This window comes from Ceratotherium simum, chromosome X (assembly GCF_057802395.1).
Source record: "Ceratotherium simum simum isolate JZ-2026a chromosome X, ASM5780239v1, whole genome shotgun sequence".
Lineage (NCBI taxonomy): Eukaryota > Metazoa > Chordata > Mammalia > Perissodactyla > Rhinocerotidae > Ceratotherium > Ceratotherium simum.
The window spans coordinates 109,305,457-109,325,719 of NC_141940.1; the positions used below are offsets into that span (position 1 = coordinate 109,305,457).

A 20,263-nucleotide genomic window follows, 5' to 3' on the forward strand; every position below is an offset into this window, starting at 1 on the left:
GTAATTTCTCCTCTTTCATTTCTAATTTTATTTACTTGAGCCTTTTCTCTTTTTTTCTTAGTAAGCCTGGCTAAGGGTTTGTCCATTTTGTTTATCTTCTCGAAGAACCAACTCTTTGTTTCATTAATCCTTTCTACTGTTTTTTTGGTCTCAATTTCATTTATTTCTGCTCTGATTTTTATTATTTCTCTCCTTCTGCTGGCTTTGGGCGTTGTTTGTTCTTCTTTTTCTAGTTCTGTTAGGTGTAATTTAAGGTTGCCTATTAGGGCTTTTTCTTGTTTGTTAAGGTGGGCTTGTATCGCTATGAGTTTCCCTCGCAGGACCGCTTTTGCTGCATCCCATATGGTTTGATATGGCATATTATCATTTTCGTTTATTTCCAGATAGTTTTTGATTTCTCCTTTAATTTCATCAATGATCCATTGGTTGTTCAGTAGCATGTTGTTTAATCTGCACATTTTTGTCACTTTCCCAGTTTTTTTTTCATGGTTCATTTCCAGTTTCATAGCCTTATGGTCTGAAAAGATGCTTGTTACGATTTCAATCTTCTTAAATTTATTGAGGCTTGCTTTGTTTCCCAACATATGGTCTATCCTAGAGAATGTTCCATGCGCGCTTGAGAAGAATGTGTAGTCAGCTGTTTTTGGATGAAGTGCTCTGTATATGTCTACTAGGTCCATTTCGTCCAGTTTTTCATTTAAGTCTACTATTTCTTTATTGACTTTTTGTCTGGATGATCTATCCATTGCTGTAAGTGGGGTGTTAAGATCCCCTACTATTATTGTGTTGTTGTTGATTTCTCCTTTTAGGTTTGTTAATAGTTGCTTTATGTACATTGGTGCTCCTATGTTGGGTGCATATATATTTATAAGTGATATGTCTTCTGATGGAGTGTCCCTTTTATCATTATATATTTCCCTTTGGAAGAAGTTTATTATAGTGACGCCACTCAACCTTTGAACTCCTGAGTTATTTGCCAAATATCACAAAAGTAATTTATTATTATTGTCATCAAAATAATTTTAATGATCTATCAATTGAAAATTTGTTAAGATCCTCTTTCAAACTTGTTGCAAGCAATGGGTTAGAAATGACCTGACCTGGAAAAAGATTTGTTTCAAAGCTATCAGAATCATTTGCTTTCTCCCTCTCTGGGAAGTATAATAAAAAGGCTTTACCAAAACTTATCAAATGACTTTTAATTATAACCCTTACTCTTTTACTTGAAAGCAACTTATTCAACCAGATATACTCAGAAAGGGTTGAGGAAATGGAAATATTGGTAATTTTATTATACCATTGCCATTCCAATATATATTTTTTTCTTTTTGTGAGGAAGATTGACTCTGAGCTAATATCTGTTTCCAATCTTCCTCTTTTTTTGTCTGAGGAAGATTAGCCCTGGGCTAACATCTGTGCTAGTCTTCCTCTATTTTGTATGTGGGTTGCTGCCACAGCATGGCTTGACGAGTGGTATGGGTCTGGGCCTAGGATCTAAACCCAGGAACCTGGGCCACTGAAGCAGAGCATGCCAGACTTAACCATTACACCACAGGGCCAGCCCCTCCAATAATTTTTGATAAAATGCTCTTATCCTTTGCTTAAAACTTTTTTTTTTTTAAAAACAAAACCTTGGGGCTGCAGTTTTAGCTTACTAAATTTGCAGAAAACATCATCTAACCTAATTGGCAAACCTACTAAAAACCTAGAAACCAAGGAAAAGTCTTTTCTTTTTTTAAAAAATTATTTTATTGAGGTCATATTGTTTTATAACATTGTGTAATTTCAGGTGTACGTTATTATATGTCAGTTTCTGTGTAGACTGCATCTTGCTCATCCCCAATAGTCTAGTTTTTATCCGTCACCATACATACGTGCCCCTTTACCCCTTTTGCACTCCCCCTCACCCGTTTCCCTCTGGTAACCACTAATCTGTTCTCCTTATTCATGCGTTTGTTTGTCTTCCACATATGAGTGAAATCATGGAGGGTTTGTCTTTCTCTGTCTGGCTTATTTTGCTTAACATAATACCCTCAAGGTCCATCCATGTTGTTGCAAATGGCATGATTTTGTCTTTTTTTTATGGCTGAGTAGTATTCTATTGTATATATATGCCATATCTTCTTTATCCATTCATCAGTTGATAGACACTTGGGTTGCTTCCACATTTTGACTAGTGTGACTAATGCTGCAATGAACATAGGGGTGCATAAATCTCTTTGTATTGTTGATTTCATGTTCTTTGGATAAATACCCACTAGTAGGATAGCTGGATTATATGTTATTTCTATTTTTAATTTTTTGAGAGGAAAAGTCTTTTTTTTTTTAATTCTTTTTTTTTTTAATTTATTTAATTTTCCCCCAATGCCCCAGTAGATAGTTGTATGTCATAGCTGCACATCCTTCCAGTTGCTGTATGTGGGACGCAGCCTCAGCATGGCCAGAGAAGCGGTGCGTTGGTGCGCACCCGGGATGCGAACCCCGGGCCGCCAGCAGCGGAGTGCCTGCACTTAACCACTAAGCCACGGGGCTGGCCCGAGAGGAAAAGTCTTTTCAATTCAAATGTATTAATGTATTTCAAGAGGCTTTGTAAAAACCACTGAGAAATAAATTATAGAATGCATTGTATGAAATAGAATCAGTCAAGATTAAAATGATGTAGATCTAATATAATAAGTTATAAAGAAGACAATGTGCTTAATTTATAGTAATTCAATGTAACTTATAGATAAAGTTATATGATATTTATAAAGAGAGGAGTATGATAAAAAAATAAAAAGTCATGTTATTCCTTCTCTAAATATTGGTGTGCATGTATCAAACTCTGGTTTGGCTTTTGGGTATAATATAATAAAATAAAATGTAAAAATCAGAAATAACTTAATTATCTTTATTAGACACCATGATTATACTTTTCCTATGTATTTAAGGAAAGAAAAGAGAATATACTAAAAAATAATTTGTCTGGCAGTAGATATTTTATTTTTTGTTATGAGGAGATAGAAAATAATAAACATTCTATAAGATGAAATGGGATAAGGATTATCTGTAAATGGAATAAGTATTTTATGATGTGAGTTGATAAAATGGGTTTTTAACTTCCTTTTTAAATATAGGCATACCTCGTTTTATTGTGCTTCACTTTATTGCACTTTGCAGATATTGCATTTTTTATAAAAGACCCTCCACCAGCAAAAAGATTATGACTCACTGAAGGCTCAGATGATGGTTAGCATTTTTTATTTAAGGTATGTACATTGTTTTTAGACATATGATATTGCATACTTAATAGACTACAGTATAGTGTGAACATAACTTTTACATGCACTGGGAAACCCAGAAATTTGTGTGATTTGCTTTATTGCAATATTTGCTTTATTGTAGCAGTCTGGAACTGAATTCACAATATCTCTGAGGTATGCCTGTAATGCATATGAAATCTGAAATAAAATCACGTGAATGTTTTATCCATCATATGTTTCTTCCAATGTATTTTGAAAAATTTGATAATTCTAGAAATATTCCAGTTACATTTCTAAGAAGCAGCAGTACCAGCCTATACAGCTTTGGCTTATTGAAGTGATTTTGAAGTGAATAGCTCGGAAAAACGCTTACTCTTAACTAAAAGAGAAGAGGCATTTTTAGGATTCAGTATGAGTATTGAGAATAGCTGGAAAAATGCTTACCCTTAACTACATGAAAAAGCTGTTTTTAGCATTCAATATTTCTTTCCAATGCTCCTTTTGCTTTGAATTTCTGGGCTTTATTCCTGAAGATCCTTGTGAAATTTGACAATAGTTGGGAGAAGGAAGAGGCAAAGTTGTTAGGCAAAAATATGCATCATTCCCCACTCTACCATATTTACTTTCTAACCTCTGGCTTCACCTGTAACAGAAATGTTTGTAAGACAGGGCAAGGCAGGAAGCTTTTACAGGTTCATGGTGCTTTGAATAGTCACTAAATGAGGTTTCCGTTTGGTTTGGCCTGAAATCTTAACTCCTCACCCCTTGCAACGCAACATAGTAAGGTTTGAATGGTACCTTTCTTTTATAAAGTGGAGTAGGGTGGTTTTGGACAGAGAGGCTTTCTCAGGTCCATTAAATTTAGGAAAGGGTACCCGTGGAAGTTGGGCATCCAGAAATTGATTCCTTTAAAGCTTCCTGCGCTTGGGTACCTCTTGAAAAGTCTTTGTGTATCCCCAGGGGTATGTGTGCCCTAGTTTGAAGACCATTGCCTTAGACTATCTTTCTTGAGTATTGCAAACCAACTTAATGGCAGACAATTCTATAGTGAGGCAAGTGAGGGAACCTTTACGAATAAGTATTCTGTGTTGTTGGTTGAAAGACTGGCTCTTGATATTATGTGTGTAGTTAGCAAATAAAACGCTTATGGTGAGTTGAAAGAACCTGCTATATTAATTGTGGGCCCCCTTACAGCTGCAGGTAGGTTTGTTGTAGGAATTCCCCTGGGTGGAGCAAGGACTTTGCTCATGAAACCACTGTCGTCGGGGCAAGTGCATGGACAGGTACTTGGTTGAAATACTTGGTATTTGGCAGAAATAATTGATTCAAAGACCAGAAACTGTGATAACTGGAGGTCCTATAGTCTACTTCTCAACCTTAGGCAGTAACAGGCGCCACAGAATGCCATGATTTTGCACTATGATTATAATATCCACATTTCTAATTTTTAAACATGTATCCAGTAATAATTTAAAGATTCTTTTATGCAAGCTTACTCTGTTGGTGTTATTTTAGTGAATTGAAACTACCCAGTTATAAAGCCCCTTTTTCTCCATTTTAATTTAAAAGTTTAGTCACTTGAAAACAAGTCAATAAATTAAAATTTATTCAGAGAGATTTTTTTCCCTAAAAATTTTTATATGGATACGAGTCACCAAACACCCACTTCTGCCTCACAGGAGGGGAATTAAAAAAAACAACAACAGTAAATTAATACTACTTCTACTATAGTGGACATAGATATTACTTCATAAACATGAGTTTATGCTCTATCATATTTTAATTGAAATTAAATATTCCTCTGAGTCCATTTTTGTCTGACTAGTGGGAGATTCAGTCTCAGGCCTTTTTGGGCTCTCTTCGCCTCCCCAGAGTCAAACAAGATTCCAAAATGTTTACAGAAACAGGAAAGGAGCTTCCAGTCTTCAGCCTAGTGCTGTTTTTGTGCTACCTTCATCAGCTGAGTCCATAGAATTACTAGAAGGGAGCAGATCCACTGCGCCTATGGAAGGTAAGGCACCTGCAGTCTGTGCCCAGATGGAACCCAAGTGCTTAGGGTACCATGTCCCCATCCCTCTTAAGACTCTGCCGCTGGCCCCTTCTGCTTGTGGGATCCTCAGACCTTTGGCCTCTTCCTCGTTTGGAGGAATCTTCTTTCTCTTTGTCTTCTTCCTTACAGAATTCTCCCAAGGAGCTCTGGCTTGGAGAAAACAGCAGTCAGGAAGGCAGGCTGTCTACCAGCAACTTGAACTTCACAGCTTCTGTGGGGGAGTTTGTACCAAGAGGCTGGGCAGCTGCTTGGAGTGGGAGCAGGGAAAAGACAGAGCCCAAAACACGAATGAATATCGCCACAAATGGCCCTGTATTTCTACTACTATTAATAAATGGCAAACGTTACTAAGCATTACTCTCTGCTCGTACAGATGATCACATTTAATTCTCAAAACTTCTCCACATTTTAAAGACAGACAACCGAGGCTTAGAGAGTTTGAGTAACTTTCCCAGTAATAAGTAGCAGAGCTGAGATTAGAACCCAAATCTGTTGGGCTCCAAAATTCAACCCCTATGTTATATTTTCTCTCTTGCAGGATACTGGTAATATTTTATTTTGGGCACAGTGAGCTGCCAGGATGGGTTAGCTGCAGCACGAGCTCCCAGATAGCTCAGTGAATTCATCCATGGAACACCATTGCTCAGAGTTCTCCATCTGCTTGTCAGAGTGCATTTGCCAAGACTCAAGAACAACAGTGCTGCTTTGGGCGTGATTAATGTTTAGACAATAAGTGGTCAGCGTGTTCAGCTGCTTCTTGAGGTCACTCCTGGGATGTGAAAATAGGACCCTGTATTGGCATAAACAGGATGTTTGTTTTCTTTGTGCTCTGTTGGGAGGCCATTATCTCGGTCATCTAAAAGTTATATCAAATTGCTCATGTGCAGGTTCAAAAGGGGGCAAAATATGGCCCGGCTTAGTTTTGTGTGGTTTAAAATAGAAAATTGATGGATTCAAAATCCGTTTCTGCTTAATATGGTTCTTGAGGTAGTATTTTAATAAAGTCCTAAAAGAACACTTAAAGTCTTAGATCAATTTTTAAATTGTATAGCTTGGACCATAAATAATTCCTAATTATGGAGTCAAAAGCCAACACAGTCAGTGAATCAATACATAACATAGTCACTATGGCCCAACTACCTGCCATCTTCCATCCCCCACAGCTGGGCATGATGGGTGATTCAAAAACAGGCTGGGCTCTTTACTCAAGATGTTCATAATATGCTTCAGGGGCTTTCAGATGTTGTGTGCATCAGAATCATTCCTGAAGCTTGTCAAAAATAGAGCTGCTGGGGCCCCACTCTAGATCCACTGTCTTAGTCTGTTCGGGCAGCTATAACAAGATACCACAGACTGGGTAGCTTAAAAACAATAGAAGTTTATTTCTCACAGTTCCGGAGGCTGGTAAATCCAAGTTCAAGGTGCTAACATAGTCTCCTTCTGGTGAGGGCCCTCTTCCCGATTCATAGCTGGCACCTTCTCATTGTTTTCTCACATGGTGGAAGGTGTTAGGGATCTTTCTGGAGCCTCTTTTATAAGGTACTCACCCCATTCATGAGGGTTCTACCCTCATGACCTAAGCACCTCCCAAAGCCCCACCTCCTAATATCATTACCTTTGGGAATTAAGATTTCAACATATGAATTTTAGGGGGACGCATTCAGACCATAGCACCCACTGAATCGAAATCTTGGGGAGTGGGGCCCGGGCATCTTTATATTTAATAAGCTCCTTAGGTGATTGTGATACTCATCAAGGTTTTCGAGCCAGCTACGTGGTTGATGGTGTTTTGGCAATGTAAACCCTACAATGTTTTCTATATTGTATTGTATTCTGTATATGTCTATACAACATCTCAAGAAATATGTATAGGAGATATATAGGCATACACATGTGTATCTAGAGACACACTAGTCTCTTATTTGGATGTATACTGTTGAAAAGTGCCTACAGATAATATACATCTATTATTTTAAATCATAGTAAACATTTATTGAGCATCTATATGTATCAGGCACTGCTAATTCATTCAACAAGTGTTTGTTAAGAGCCCACTATGGGCCATCAGAAAATGAAACAGACAAAGGTCCCTGTCCTGAGGGAGCTTATATTTTAGGAGAGGAACACCAACAATAAACAAAATTAAATATGACAAGTATATGGCGATGAGTGCCATGGCAAGAAGTAAAGTGGGGAGGGGAAGGGGACCGCCAGTGGTGGGGACGGGACTGCAGTTTAAATAGGGTGGTTGGGGAAGACTTGAGGGAGGACAGGGAGTGAGCTCTGTGGATATTTGGAACACAACTGTTTCAGGTTTGGGGAACAGGAAGTGCAAAGCCCAGACCCGAGGACGAGCATTCCTGGTGGCTTCAGGAAATGGCAAGGAGGCCAGGGGCTGGGACGCAATAGGAGGTGCAGTCAGAGAAGCAAGGAATGGGCGGAGGTGTGGATCTTGTAGGAGCCTGGAGGCCGCTGGAGGAGTTTGGCTTTTACTATGAGGGAGATGGGAAGGGTTCCAAGCCTGGGAATGACACCATCAGACAGATTTTAACGAGATCATTCTGGCCAATGAGAACAGGCTGCAGGGGTGGGCAAGGCTGGAACCAGGAGGCGAGTTAGGAGGCTGCTGCAGTAATCCGTGGGAGAGATGCTGAATGGCCCGGGAGAGGAGTGGTGAAGGTGGCGAGAAGAGCACGGCTTGCGGGTGCACTGTGAAGGCAGAGCCAGCAGTTTTGCTGATGGTTTGGATGCCGAGTGTGTGAGGACTGTAATAGGAGGTTTTCCAAGGACGCTGGGTGTGGCCCTTGGCTGCATTTACTCTGTGGCCAGATTTGGTTCTGGATGTGGGTCATGATTTGGTTCCAAGAAAATGATCATATTTTTGTTTTAAAACATACCTTGTATACTTAAAATTTGTAAATTTATTGTGTGTACATAATACCTCAAAGAAAAAAAAAAAAACTCATCTTAAGGAGCAGTCGGGGTAGTCTGACCAGCTGTAGCAAGACACTCACTGGGATATTGGTCACTGTATCCACAGGGACTGTACCACAATTTCTTCCTGACACGTAGGAAAGCTCAAGAAAGCTACGTTTGCCAACAAAAAATATATTCTGGATAGGATAATGAATAATATTTATTGTTCAGTTTATTTCAAAGCCCTATATGTAAATCCTCAAAAAGTCCTTTCCAAGGCTGATAATGGAGATATCACTATCCCCATTCAGGATACTGAGGATTCAGGAACCTGAGATCTAGAAAGGATAAGAGATGTGGGAAGGATGAACTCTGCTAGATCAGATCTTCTATTTTACTTTCTTGATTGTGTGGCCTGATATGTGGTGACTGGACCTCAATCCAGGGAACATAAGTGTGTGTGTGTGCAAACGTGCGTGCATGCATGTATACTTAGTAAAGTACAATGATCTAGTAAAGGAATTGGAACTGATTGTTCAAACCTTCAGGCTTCTAGGTTCCTCTCCTTCTCTCTCTTCTCTGTCTGTTCATTTGGTCCTTTTATTTCTGAATAGTAATTTTCACTGAGGGGTGTGATAGGGAAATAAAAAGATATGAAAGTCATATTAGGTAGCGTGGAGAATAATTTTAATAAAAGCCACAGTGAAGAATGCAGTTGTAATTAGCACTAAAATGAAATTCTGAATTGCCGGTGGATTTCAGCTTGCCTCATTTTCCTGATCCTTTGTTCCTGTAAAAAACTAAGTTTGACTATGCCACACAGCTAGTGAGGCTGAGCTCCTTTTGTCTTGCTGAGGAAGCCATGTCTGTACGGGGATGGCGGTGAGCAGGGTCTCGGCCAGCTATTTACTGCCTTGCCTGTTTCAGTTTGCAGTGATGATCTCACCCACAAATTCAAAGGTTTCACTGTGATGAACGAAGCAGAGAGATATGAAGCGCTCAGACACTGTCGTTATGTGGATGAAGTCATCAGAGATGCTCCGTGGACACTCACACCAGAGTTTCTGGAAAAACACAAGGTACTTATTCTTCCACATTCTCTAAGTAGCAGAATTAGGGAGTCTGGTTCTGCAGCCTACACCCAGAAAGCCCAAAGAGTCTTCCAATTTCTAAAAGAGGTGACTTCAGGAACCTTCACCTGTTGTCATTTGATGTAGCACCTCTCTTCTGCCCAAGCCTGGGAACCGATATCTTCTCACTTCCTCACTGTGGGCTCTAGAGCTAGACCACCCAGGTCCAAGTACGGCCTCTGTCCCTTCCTAACTGTGGGACTTTGAGCAAGATATTGAATTCACTGACCTGAACTGTGAAATGGGGTGATGTTGGTACTTTCCTCATGGGGCTCTTTTTGAGGATCTAATGAGAACATCTAAGTAGAACCCTTGGAGCACTGGCTGGCCAATAGCAAGAGTTCCAAAAATGTCATCATCATCATCACCATCCTCATTATTGGTGCTGATAGATTCACAGGCATCATTTTTCATGGAACAAATGAACACACATATTATCCAGAAGGGCAGGGGTCAGCCTTTAAGGAAAGAACTTTATGATTTTGTGATCCTGAGACTCCTACTGATATAAGATTTTTATTAGTTGAAAACACGAGAAATTCTTTTGATCTGCATCAAATTATGTGCTTTGTATCTCCCTACCAGTCCCACATTAGGAGCTATTCTTTCCTTTTAGAAGCAGTACAAAAAAATAAGATTAAGCTCTTCTAAGAGTTTTCTTTTCTATTTTTAAATTCACGATGCAGAAAAGAATAGAGAACACTGATAAATGTGCATGGGTAATAGCAGAGGAGACAATTTCCCAGCGAGAATAAAAAGAAAAAGGAAAAACTACAATATGATTTACTTCCAGCAATCACTAACATTTTTACTAAGCATCTATTGTATATTCCACTTGTGCTGGGCATTATGGGGATGCTAATGATGGCTGCCATTTATTGGGTAATTACCATGTGCCCAGCACTGTGCTAAGTGCCTTGCTCTTGTATGAATCGCATTCAATCTCGTGTCTACCCTGAGAAATCGTTGTTGTTGTTATTATGCATTGGAGAGAAGGAGGAACTAAGTTTGAGTCCTAAGAATAGAGTTAATAGTATGTAATAATAATTAACATTTACTGAGTACTTACTATGTACCAGTTATTATTTTTAAGCATTTTTACATAATTATATCATTTAATCCAGTGATTCTCAAGCAGGGGTGCGTTTACCCCCAAGGGACATTTGGCAATGTCTGGAAACATTTTTGGCTGTCACAACTAGAGGGGTGTTACTGGCATCTAGTGGGTAAAGGCCAGGGGTGCTAAGCCTCCTACAATGCACAGGACAGATTCCCCCTCCTGCCTACCAAAGAATTGTCCAGCTCAAAATGTCACTACTACTGAGGTTGAGAAATCTTGATTTAATCCTTACCACCAATTTATAAGTTATGTAGCTAGTAAGTGGTGGGGCAGGAATCATACCCAGGAAAATTAAACTGCTACTCTAAACTAACTCTTGAGGTGGAGTGAAGCCTTGTTATAAAGGGCTTTGAAAGCTAGGCAAGGAGTTTTTACTTGATGTTAGTAAGAAACAGGGAACTAGTGAAGATTAGCAGGCACAAGGATGATAAGAAGAAAACTCTGTTTAAGGAGGACCCCCCACCCCACATGTGACAGAGGGATGTCTTGGAGGGGAGAGATCCTGTAGTGAGGAAGGTCAGGTACAAGTTGGTATTAATAATCCAGGTGACAGGGCCCTGGATTTGGTGTAGCAGCAATGGAGAGGAAGTGATGGGTGCATACACACATAGCCCCCCACACCCCCCCCATGGAACTTGTGACCCATTATGTGCCATGGAGAGTGAAGGAAGTAGGAAAGGCCAATTCCAAGGTGTTTGGGGCCTAGGTAACCTGGGAAAATGGAGGTGCCATTGGAAGGGGGTACTGGTTTTCAGGATGAGTTAAATTCCAGACAGGTTGATTTTAAAGTGACAGTAGGGGGCGGTGAAAGAGAAAAGGGTGACTTGGGGCAAATCTGACAAGTTTTCTCGTTTCGGGAACCTCATGTTGCAACTGAAATAGTAATATGTGCCCTACCTGCCTCATGAGGTGGTTATGAGAATCAAATGAGAAAAGAGACATGAATTCATTTCCACGATATAAAATATGATTTGAGTGTGAGGGCCTATTGCCATCAATGGGACAGGAAATGGAGATTTGGGTTCCTCATCATAGCAGGGGTGATTAAAATCTGAAGGATGAATGAATTCTCTGAAAGAGAAACTTTAGAGGCAGAACAGAAGGCCAAGAAAACCTACTGTCAGAGGTAGGAGAAGAAAGAGGGCCTAGTGAAGGAGAGAAACCAATCTAGTTCCCATTATCTCATGGAAATGGAGACAGTTGGAAATACCTTTCAGTCAACGATTCAAATCCACATTATAAACTGCTGATTTCAACTGCTTTATTACAACTGCTTTATTCCAAAAAGGCATTTTCAAATTGCAAACGTGTGCATCCATCCCAGTGGTGACGTCACTCTTCTGTCTCTCCAACAGATTGACTTTGTGGCCCATGATGACATCCCCTACTCTTCTGCTGGCTCTGATGATGTTTACAAGCATATAAAGGAAGCAGGTGAGGAGTTCTCCTGTGCTCACCTGTCCACTGCAGCATGCCCATCAGGTTTACTAAGAGACATCTACCCTAGGCTTGTAGCGTTGGAATTTCAGAGGTCTCCCAAGTAGCCTCGACGAGCCTCTGATTGACGTGTGCTAAGGCTCAGTTGTGGCACAGACACCATTTAGGTATTTATATAGGAATTAACCTGAGCACCAAAGTATTCAACTTCTGGTCTGAGGCTCGATTTTAGGACTCATCAGACTGAAATCACAGGAGCCTATTGTTTAAAGGGCACTCATTTTCCTCATTTACAATTAAGTCTTCACAATGAAATTATTTTATACTTCCGAGAAAGTTCCTTGCAGAAGAAGACAGCTGGCTAATTAACGATCTCAACTCCTTGTCTCCCAAGTCAGTCCTGCCATATATCATCCTGTTACATAATAGTAATAACCTCAGGTACCATATGCAGAAGCAAAAAAAAAAGGATAAATATTTGTGGAATCAGGTAAAGTATTTCTTCCCCAAACTGTTAAGTGATGTTATGGAGGGCAGACATGGTGCCTGAGCTTTGGAAGGTGTCCCATTTGTCACTAAGCATTTCTGTTAAGGTCAGAGACTCTGGTCAGCCCCAGGGAGTTATTGAGGGGCTGGAAAAAGGCAGATTTCTTTCCATTGCAGGCTCCCCGGAATTAATTGCTTCATCAAGTTCTCTGTTCCTATTCCTGTGCTGCTGACGATGCCAGGGAAATCGTGTTGGGGCGTCATAACGGATCTGTGGTTTCTAGCCTCAGTGGGATTCTTGGTGTTCTTTGGTAACATTTACCTTCTCTTCTTCCCCTTCTGGCCCTAACTTACCCATAACTCCTTGCATCGTTGCCTCCTCTCCTGCATCCTGAGGAAGAGGGGCACGTTTTCTGTCCCAGGCTAACTGCTTTATCTGAACCTACTTTCTCCCTTCCCCAGAGCCTGTTTTCTTTCCTTCTTCTTCCTCTCTTTGCTATCCAAGGTTCTCACTCGCCAGTAGTTTCTTCTCAGCTTACAAACATGTGGAAGTCTACAAAAACAAAACAAACCCAGATCCTTCCTTCTGCCCTCCCTCCTGCCTTCTTCTCCAGTCACATCCTTGCTCGGTCCTCTCCTTCCCAGCAACTTGCAGGCACACCTCCCTGTCATTCCTCAGCCACCTACACTCAGGCTTCTGTCCCATCCTTCCTCAGTTCTGTGATGACCTTTGAACCACCAAATCCAGCAGCCTCATTTCAGTCCTCCTCTGGACATAACAACCCTGCTGACCATGCTCCATTCTTACACGCTCTTGTCCTCCACTTCTGGGACCTTCTAATTTCCCTTCCGTCTCTCTGACCACTCCTGGGTTTTGTTTCTGGGTTTCTCTCCCTTGGCCTTGCCCGGCCTCTCTATCTTGCCAGCCTGGGCTCTGTGCACTCCCTTCCACAGGCCCTACACTCCAGGCATACAAAGTCCATCCTGGTTCCCAGGCACGCCGCTGCTTAGTGCCTTTGCTCCAGCTGTTCTCGGGGCTTGGATCACCCTTCCTCTGAGCTTCTGTGTCTATTCCAGGTCCTGCTGAGGAGCCAGCTGGATATGCCTTCTCTCACTGGGGCATAATTCAGCACCCCCTTCCCTGCCCTCCTTGGACACTCTTTGCACGTGGACCCCCTTTCCAGCTGCCTTCTCATAGCATCCTGATTGTTTCTGTGTGTGTGTGTATCCCTAGCTAGAATGAAGTGCCATAGGCCATGGCCGTATCTCATCCATCTTGGCATCCCCAGCACAGTCCCTGGTACATTTGTAATGCTCATTAAATGCTGGCTGAACAAGAGTGTGCTTTCATGGAGGATGATGGGGAGTTAGCTTAAGATGGAAACCTTCTGTCTGCAAGGGCTCTTCCCAACACACGAGGAACAGAGCCATTTACCTAGATAATCTGGGCACACACTGTGTCTTGTGGAATTTTTCAAATTATTTAGATGTAAGGGGTGATATTTTGGTCTGAATTATATGGACCTTTGTATCCAATTTGTTTGCTTTCCGTTGGTATCTTGGCTCTGAGTCCCTTACAAACCCCTTTATGGAAGGAGATGCTGACCACATGTGCTAAATTACTCTAAACCATCACAGCCTCACAGCCCGACAAAATCTCAGTGAAAGATGTAAGGGTTTGCCATTGGACTTGCTTCAAAAATGACTATGATCTGAATGAAAGATCCTTAAAGTTATATCTATGAATTTGCATTTTTCCTGCTCTATCTTATAATAGCCAAGAGAATATAAATCACAAATTATAGGTGCTCTTTTGGGCAAATGTGTAATGGAAAAATAGTCTCTGCTCTATACTCACCACCCAACACTTGTCATTTTCCTGAGCTGAGGTTTTTCAGTGAACATCGCGGGGTTTCAAATAATCACCTAAGAATTAAAATAGTCAGTGCTGAGGTTTTAAAAATACCCAGACTCCCTGGATTATATCCATTTGAATTACTTAAAAAGACAGATGGTGCAAAGGTAATTACTTCTATCCTCTCATAGGGTCACATGGTTTTTCTTACTCTAAAAATGGAGATGTCCAAGATGGAGGGGGCAGTGTAGTAACCTGAATTACTTAGTTTCTCCATCCACCTTCCTTCATCAGACCACCTTCCCTAAACTTCCCATAAGCCTATTGCTGCCTGAGAATCTTGGAACAAGGAAGAGTTTGAGCAAGAGATGGGCTGGAATTGGTATTTTAGTTGAAGGTAGGTGCAGAGGTAGGTTTTTAATGGCTTGGTTTATTTTCTGGTATCTTACTTTCTACCATACATCTCATCTATAGGCACTGTAGGTACATCCATGCATACCTTCCTACATACACTAAACCATTATCTGGCATGGTACAGATACTCTAGTGAGTTACCATATGCTTTACTTAGGGATTTCAAGAAGTCTAAGGCACCCCACATTATACTCGAGCTGTTCCTGTGGCTGACATCTGCCACAGGCTCTGACATCAGAGCCATCTTCCCCCATTCCTGGGGGCCACTGGAACTCCTATATTGGTCCTGCTATGCCTGACCCTCAGCCTACTGCTGCTACAGCCTTTCCGTGGTACTCATGGACCTTCAGACTTCTGAGACAGAACAAGCTCCTAAGGGTCACTAACCCAGTCTCCTGTCTCCTCTTTGGCATCACTGCCAGCTCCTGTTTTACATCTTGTACATATCCCATGATGGGGAGCTCCCTGTCTCCCAAGGCAGCTTATTCCATCTTTGGATGGTTTTGACTCTTATTGGTTAACCCATGAATCCCCTGAGTGCATCCACAGCCAGGAATTGTTGGAGGGAAAATGGGATGCAAATATGAATAAGACATAGCCCTCACCCTTGAGAGAGAGCAGAGACAGACATAAATAATTACACCAAAATATTATAAGTCTGTGATGGGGTATACACAGCAGGCTGGGGAGGTGTGTCCAGCAGTGGGAGTATATGAAGAAGTGCAGCATATTTGGAGAAAATCAATAATGTTCATATAGTATAGGATGTGTAGAGGTGAGAGCAGAGATGGAGACTGGCGGGATGGGGTGGTTTAGACTTAAATTCCGCATGTCACATGGAGCCAGACGCCACTCTGAGGCAGGGGAGTGCCATGAGCAGCTCTCTGGTGGGTTAGGGCCAACCGGGTAGAGGGGCAAGAGTAATTTCTGTAATGAAACTTACTTAGGAGCCCCCATTTCCACAGATGACAGGAAAAAACACGCTTGACATTTGAAGAAATTAGACTCTTCTAGGTTTGCACTTAGACCGTGTGGAGTCAGCTTTTGGCCTCTTTCTCTTGGGGTGATCTAAGTTCCTGGGGGTGATTTAAGTGTTGGCCTGGCGTGGGGTGGGGGTCTGGTTCTTGCTGACCTTTCGTTGTGGGGTATCAAGACCTGCTCAGACATCATCCCTGGCTACTAGACCCCCATCACAGCCCTCTGACACCTCCCCCTTTGGCCTGTCCTTGCCACAGCCTCTGCTGCAGGACTCCCTTCCCTGTATTGCAGGTGTGCCACCAGCAGTCATGCTGATCTTAAATCTCAGCTACTTTCAGTGTTCCTCCAGAGGGTCCCCGGGAACTTTAAAAGTGTCCTCCATAATCTACTGGAGGGTAGCGGGAGGGAGCCATGTCAGGCCCTATCTGACCTGCCTGCCATAAGGAACGCTCTATGGAGGCCTCCCCATGTTGGCAGGGGGCCTCTGTGAGACCATTTCCTCCCAAAGTTCCTGGAGATAAACAGGGTGCCAGCCCTTCTGCTCTGGGCTTTCTAAGAGGTTCTCTTCCTCCCCTTGTCCCTGGGGTTTGAAGCTGAGTGGGGGCAAGAGACGGGCCCTGCTCACATTCTCTCGCTTCTGTTGCTCACCTCCTGATCCCTCTCTAGGCTCTTTCTCTCAACCCCAGGAGGGACTTTTCTTCTTCCTGGTTGGCAGGAAACTGTCCCTTTGTTAATTTCATGTCTTTCCCACTCCAAGGCTTATGGTAAAACATCCTGTACCCTGAGTCCACTCAGCCTCTGATTCTTAATAATTAAAGGGACACTTCTGGGATTTAGAAAACCCTTTTTGTATTCCTCAAAGCCTGGCTCTTTCAAATGAAAGCCTTACCTTTCATAACTATTCTTTTTGAAATGAGCCTTCAAAAGAGCCTGTTTTAGAAGTCAAAAGCTGAACACTGGGGCTGGCCCCGTGGCGTAGTGATTAAGCTTGGCATGCTCTGCTTTGGTGGGTTTGGATCCCGGGCATGGGCCTATACCACTTGTCAGCCATCCTGTGGCAGTGACCCACATACAGAACAGAGGAAGATTGGCATAGATGTTAGCTCAGGGCTAATCTTCCTCAGCAAAAAAAAAAAAGACGAACACAGCTCCTGTAGTCTCAGCTACATCTGCTTTCCTCCAAGGTGATGGGGGTCTCAGCATCCGTGGAAACTGGGCCTCAGGATAGACATCATCCCCAGAAATGAAAATGACATTGGATAATACTTCAGAAAATTATTCTGTTACATATAATGTACTTAGTCTCCCTGATGGTGTTTTTGTTGGTTCACACCCTTTTGGGGCAGGGCTGATAGTCAAGTCTCTTAGAAAGGGCTTAGAAAGGGCTCCCTCAGTGGTCAGGAGCATTGGGTAAGAATGAGAAGCCTGACATTCTCAAATCCCAATCTTGTTTGTAAGGAGTTCCAAGAAAGGAAACCCCATGCACTTCAGACTTGGAAGGCTGCTGAGGAACATGGTGGGAGTGGGAGGGGAGAGGAGGGAGGAGATGGGAGGGGAGGGAGGAGTGGGGGAGAAACTGGTTGATGCCTCATTTACACGATGATGGGCTATGGCATGGGGTAATTACTACCTTTTTAAGTCTTCTAAGATCTGAGCTGTGAGCCAACTGCTCCCTCCCTATAATTGCCATGAAGGACCTGGTATAGACCAGTGCTTGTTAAGCATAAATGTGCCTACAGATCCCTACAGGATCTTTTTTTTTTTTTTTTTTGGTGAGGAAGATTGTCCCTGAGCTAACATCTGTGCCAATCTTCCTCTATTTTTTTGTATGTGGGATGCCGCCACAACATGGCTTGATGAGAGGTGTGTAGGTCCGCGCCCGGGATCCAAACCCCTGGGCCGCCAAAGCGGAGCGTGCGAACCCAACTACGCCACCGGGCTGGCCCCCACAGAATCTTTTTTAAATGCAGATTTGGGTTCAGTAGGTCTGGTGGGACCTGAGATCCCCATTTCTAGTGAGCTCCCAGGTTGTTAGATACTGCAAGTCCACAGACTTCACTTAGAGTAACAAGAATCTAGACCTGGGATTCTGGTTCACTCAGCAGTACCCCAAGAGTTAATTGAACCAGCATTTCCTGGGTGATAGTTCCACAGCTACCTTGTAGAGGAGGAACAAGTATTTGGTGGTGGTTTTATTTCTGGGTGAGCGGCCTCTACTGAGCTAAGAAAAAGTTGCTTTCCTGACTGTAGGGAGTAAAACCTCAAGTTCCAGTTGTTTAGGTGTAGAAACAGGTCCAACATTTTTCTAACTCTAAGCAATCCAGCGCTCTATTGTTGCATAACAAATTACTCCCTCAGTTAGTGACTTACAAGGGCCACTTTATTTTGCTTATGATTTTATGGGGCAGGATTTCAGCAAGGGCTTGGCTGGGTGGTTCTTGCTTGGGGTCTCTCAAACGATTGCAGTCAGATGGTAGCTGGGGCTGCAGTGATCTGAAGGCCCAGCTGGGCTGGAGGTCCCAGATGGTGCACTTACATGGCTGGCAGTGGATGCTGGCTGTCAACAGGGAGCTCAGTTGGGGTTCACACTGGGGCACCTACATGTGGCCTCTCCATGTTCATAGGCTTCTCGCAGCATGGTGGCTGGGCTTCAAGAGTGTGCATCCTAAGAGGAGGCATCCAGAGAGCTAGCAATCTCAACGGAAGCCACAAGGCTTCCTCTGACCTAGCCTTGGAAGTCACCCAGCCTCACTTATACGACATTCTATTTGCTACAAGCAAGTCACTAAGACCAGCCCAGATTCCAGGGCTTGGGAATTGCACCCATCTTTAATCCACCACAATTCCCATCTCCAAATTGAATAGTCAGGTGGCATTTTACTTGCCCTGGGAGTACAGGCATAAGACTATGTGTGACCTTTCATATGCACAGGGACCCTTTCTTGTGGTCCATTGATCTGCTCTGCTGATTCCTCACCAAGGGGGAGCCATAGTAGAGATCTGATTGGGGCTCAGGTAGAAAAGGCCAGAGTATTCATTGTGGGAGAAAGATGCTTGGAAAGGACCTAAGCATCCACATTTGGCTTTTATACTCTAATCAAGGTTTAGTTTGAAAGTCAAAAATGACTTTAAATGAAGCCAGAGATATGAAGGGCATGAATTAAACTTTACAGCACTCTGCTCTGCTTGTCAGAACTAGATGTCAAAATCCTCCAGCAAGGCTGGATGAAAAGATGGAGCTTAAATGAAGTAGACTGTAAGGTCCACATTACTCATCATCATTCTAATATTGCCTACTACTGTTGAAAGTTCTCTTCATTAACATGTGCTTTGCTGCTGCTTAAAATAGCTCCATAACCAAACGCCGCAATTCTGAAAAGCATAATAAAAAAGGTTCTCTGATCATGCTCGTTACTGAATATTTTTAGCAGAGCAATAATTAGGATTTGGAGGAAGCCGAGTGCCTCATTATGTCAGCAGAGGGCTTGGCTTCTTTCGGAGACCTACTTCCCAACCAGCCAAAGCAAATCTCTCCTCAACCTGAACTTTCAGTTACTCAGCCACAGAGACGTCACCCTGTGGCTTCAAAGAACAGGTGAGCTCATGTCACCCGTGTTGAAGTGACTTTCTAAAATCCGTTAGTAGCTAGGGAATCTTCTTAACATTTTAGCAGGCAGAGGTGTGGGTGAAATATCTGCCTGCTCAACGATGGAACATACTCCTCACCAGAAAGTTCCCTGCTGCTTCCACCAAGGAGAGGATGTTGTCTCAGGCCCCCCGCCTTGGGACCACTCAGGGTTCCGCGCCCACCAGAGCCCCCTGCACAGCTGGGTTGGTTGAGTGCTATTTACATCCGTGCCTTTAGATATTTGTATCCTCCACCTTCTATTGGTTTTCTATGTTTGAGTCCACCTTCTTAGAAGGTGATAAAAGAAGTTTTTGGCCTAGCGGCAAACCCCAACTCTGTCCTCTGGGCCACAGAATATTAGAAACTGGATGCTTTGTCTCTAACCTCAGCAGCGCCCCCTGCTGCCGACACTGTGAATGTGCAGATGATACGAAAGAAAGCTCCAAAGGGACACCCTAGTAGGGGCCAGGCTGAAAACTTCACCAGTGTCGATAGAATCAGAGATGACTGGGTTTGGAATAGCACTTAGAGATAAATATTCATCGAGTCATTCATTCAACAAATATTCCTATAGTGCTTGCTTGTCACCCTTGCTGAGAATATAGAAGAGAATAAAACAGGAGCAGTTCCTTCCCTCATGTAGCTTATAGTCAAGGGGGAAAGGCAGTTATTAAACAAGTTGTTTTATAAAGATCTTGGAATATTTGAAGGAAAAGAGCAGTGGACCATAGGAGGGAATAAAAATCAGGAAGACCAGGTCTCAGGGTTGAGAGATTTCCTTGAGAATGTGATACTAAAGTTGAAACCCAATGGATGACCAAGAGTTAACAAGGTAGAGAGTATGTTGTGGCAGAGTGAGGAGGGGGGGCCAGCCCTTTCAGGACACTGAAGTCCAGTGTGGCTGGGCCAAGGCAGGGTCAATCTGTTGCCCAGCTCCATAGAATACAATAACAGTGCCTCCTGAAGCTGTGTAGCACAGGGGCCTTGTCTTAGGGAGTGAAGGGAGG

General features: G+C 42.7%; 1 protein-coding gene across 3 annotated transcripts in view; it reads left to right on the top strand.

Annotated features, from left to right (window-relative positions):
* Positions 1-20,263, top strand: part of PCYT1B (phosphate cytidylyltransferase 1B, choline) — a 99,815-nt gene that overhangs the window by 48,516 nt on the left and 31,036 nt on the right. For all 3 annotated transcript variants that reach the window (XM_087427112.1, XM_004435209.3, XM_087427113.1), the window contains 2 exons: positions 9,136-9,287; positions 11,814-11,892. In XM_087427112.1, coding sequence (XP_087283238.1) covers positions 9,136-9,287; positions 11,814-11,892 — 231 coding nt within the window. The remainder of the gene's footprint in view (positions 1-9,135; positions 9,288-11,813; positions 11,893-20,263) is intronic.